The 3,257-nt window shown below is 35.6% G+C and overlaps 1 protein-coding gene across 1 annotated transcript in view; it reads right to left on the reverse strand.

The window, feature by feature from the left end:
• Positions 1-429: 429 nt before the first annotated feature.
• KLRC1 (killer cell lectin-like receptor subfamily C, member 1) overlaps positions 430-3,257 on the reverse strand; it is a 15,769-nt gene continuing 12,941 nt past the window's right edge. Inside the window, exon 7 of the mRNA XM_011983363.1 lies at positions 430-1,061. Coding sequence (XP_011838753.1) covers positions 950-1,061 — 112 coding nt within the window. The 3' untranslated portion in view covers positions 430-949. The remainder of the gene's footprint in view (positions 1,062-3,257) is intronic.

Consider the following 3,257-nt stretch of genomic DNA (forward strand, 5'->3'; position numbering starts at 1 on the left):
ACTAAGTTATAGCACGTGGATTAAAAAAAATAAAAGTGTGATGATTTGCAGATAAAATGCTCTTTATATAGAACACCCAGAAAAAAATCAATAGTTGACATAATAGATTTAAATATATAAAATCAGTGTAATAAGTAAATATAAAATAAAAATGCAGACATCAATTGTATTTCTATTTGTAACAACAAAAATTACTAAAGGGAATTTTAGAATCAGGATGCCATTTACAAAAGCATGAATATAAAATACCTACATTTCTGTATGACTTCAATCGCCCAAAATACAAAATACGATAGAGAGAAATTAAAGATAACACAGTACATTGAAGGAAGGAAACACTTTATATTGATTAGAAAAGTCAATATTATAAAGAAGCTCATCTTTGAAAATTAGAGAATAAATGCAGTCACAAACGATCCCATGAGAGGCTCTTTTTTTTCCTGATAGCTTTATTGAAGTGTCATGTACAAAGCATAAATTTCATCCACTTAAAATGATTAAAAATCAATGATGTTTAGTATATTCACAGAGTTACAACCATCACCACTATTGGAATTTAGAAAGTTTTCATCACGACACAAAGAACGTTCTATCAATTAGTGATCACCTCCTATTTCCACCTCCCTTAGGCATTGGCAACCACTATTCTACTTTGTGTCTCCATGGGTTTGACTGTTCTTGATACTTCATATAAACTGACTCATAAAACATGCAACTTTTAGAAAGGCTGAATACCACATATATCATGTTGCGCAAAATGAGCCCGACACAAATGCTGGGATATCTGTGCTTTAGTAATTGTGTGTATCCTACTTCAATAATTGACTTAGAATTTTCTTATTAGAGCAAATAACGTAATTCATTTCAAGATTTATGCAATCATAATATTATTTCTATTTTGAGAAATATAAAATTTATCTGATGCACTGCAAACGCAAATGCTTTACTTCTAAAGCTTATGCTTACAATGATATATTACTGTAGATTCACACTGGTCTGATTTGAGTCCACGTGCATGTAGCATTGCACAGTTATGTTCAGCATTATCGGAGTCTTTTATCCTGTAATGGGAGAAAAATCCATATTCTGTTACATTTTAAGCAAATGATTCATGAGACAAAAGCATTTTCTATGTAGTGTAAGAAAAGAATTTTATGGTAATTAAATTTATGGTATGGAAAATGGTAATTAAATTTCTCATAATATTAGTAAGAGTCATTATTCAGAACACTCAATAGCATCGTTCCCCTTCATCCACGGGGGATATGTTTTCAGACCCCAGTGGATGCCTGAAACAGCAGATAGCACAGAACCTATAGAGAGATTATGTTTTCTCTACACGTTCATAACTACGATAAAGTTTAATTTCTAAATTAGGCACAATAAGAGATTGACAACAATGACTACTAATAAAAAAATTATAGCAATATGCCAACAGCACTACTATTGTGCTTTGAGGATATTCTTAAGGAAAATAGTAAGCGTGGCTTTTTAATAAAAACAAGCTCTGCAACTCCCTAATAGTCCATCTTAAGCTTGTCCAACTGGCTGCCCACGGGCTGCATGTGACCCAGGACAGCTTTGAATGTGGCCCAACTTAAATACATAAACTTTCTTAAAACATTCTGTGATTTTTTTTTTTTTTTAGCTCGTCAGCTATCATTAGTGTTAGTGTATTTTATGTGTGGCCCAAGACTATTCTTCTTCCCATGTGGCCCACAGAAGCCAAAGATTGGACGCCCCTGGTCCATCTCATAACCAAGAGGGTTACTAGCTGACCAATGAGCAATTGACATATAGGGACTACTATGGTCTATGGTAAAATATTTATATCAACATTTCACTAACTTTCCACATCTTTCTTCATGTCAATGAGTCCACATACATTTATTCGTATTATTCTTCTGAATTTATCCTTTATATATTTTTTATATGAGCACCGTACAAAACAACTTACTCATGTTTGAAAGTCAGACCGTTTATTGTCACCCATGGATGATGACTGCTGTTACGAGACACACCAATCCATGAGGAAGGTAAAATGGCGGTCAGAAATTTCTAAAAGAAAAGAAAGAATTTTCACTTAAATAATAATTATGAAAACATTATAAAGACAATATATTAAAGTTGAAAATCACTATTTGCGGTACCAAAAACTATCATAAATGTTTATGATTCTGATGTAAATGAACTCTTCAATGTTTATACTTAGTACTTTCATTGTTATTTTCATGTTAATAAAGACATTTTAATTCTTGTTTTATAATAGTTACCCCAATTGACTGAAAAAACACAGGAAGGATTTAAATAAGTTTCCTGATACTGTGCATTCATTCCTCCAGATACTGTGATGAAATCAATCTATTTTTGTACTATATGTCCCAGAGTTGGAGATTTAGAAGAGAAATGAGAGGTTGTCATTCAGAAATAAATGACATAGAAGCTACAGATTGGGTTTTCTGGGCACCACACCATTCTTTAACTAGACAAGCCCTCACTTTTTTATCTGATTTGGTTTTGGTGGAATAACAGTGGTCCTGACCAGGTGCTGTAGACCCATCTCTCTCTGCTACTCCCTACTAAAAATAACTATAAACTCTGGGATTAATGAAAGACAAAAGCAATGGAGAACTCTGAAAGGTGGAAAGAGGAATATGACATTGTCTGGGACCCTAGCATCAGGATTCAACAAAGTATCTGAGCGAGCATGTTAAGTTTCCCACCGGAGAGAAGAAGGTGACCTAGGCCTGCTGTTTCCTCGCACCCAACCTGGCGACAGGAGGAGGCCCAGCAAAGCTCACTCCTGCTCCGTATTGAAGGGGAGTCCCCTCCACAACACCAGGCGAGGCTGGTACCACTGGCGAGGATGATCTACCAGGAGGCCTGCTATCAATACAGCCAGAGGAAGTGCTTCCTTCTCATTCCAAGAGATACCAGGGTGGATGTGGGTGAGGAGGATCAGCAAAGGGACCCCATGACTACCAGTGCACCACCCAGGGTCCTCTTTGTCCCTGAGGGCAGGAGACCCACTTCCCCACCCAGCGACAAGGACTCAATGGATTCTTAGTGTTCTTTGTACATAGTACAGCAGTGAACAGTAACATACTACTGATAACTGCAATAATATGGAAGAATTGCACAAATATCAGATAGGAGTGAAAAACACAGACATGAAATTCACACTGTATGATTCCCTTTACATAAATTCAAGAACAGGCAAATGTTATTTATAATATTAAAAGTCAAGACAGTGTTTT

This window comes from Mandrillus leucophaeus, unplaced genomic scaffold (genome assembly GCF_000951045.1).
Source record: "Mandrillus leucophaeus isolate KB7577 unplaced genomic scaffold, Mleu.le_1.0 Scaffold249, whole genome shotgun sequence".
NCBI classification, from domain to species: domain Eukaryota; kingdom Metazoa; phylum Chordata; class Mammalia; order Primates; family Cercopithecidae; genus Mandrillus; species Mandrillus leucophaeus.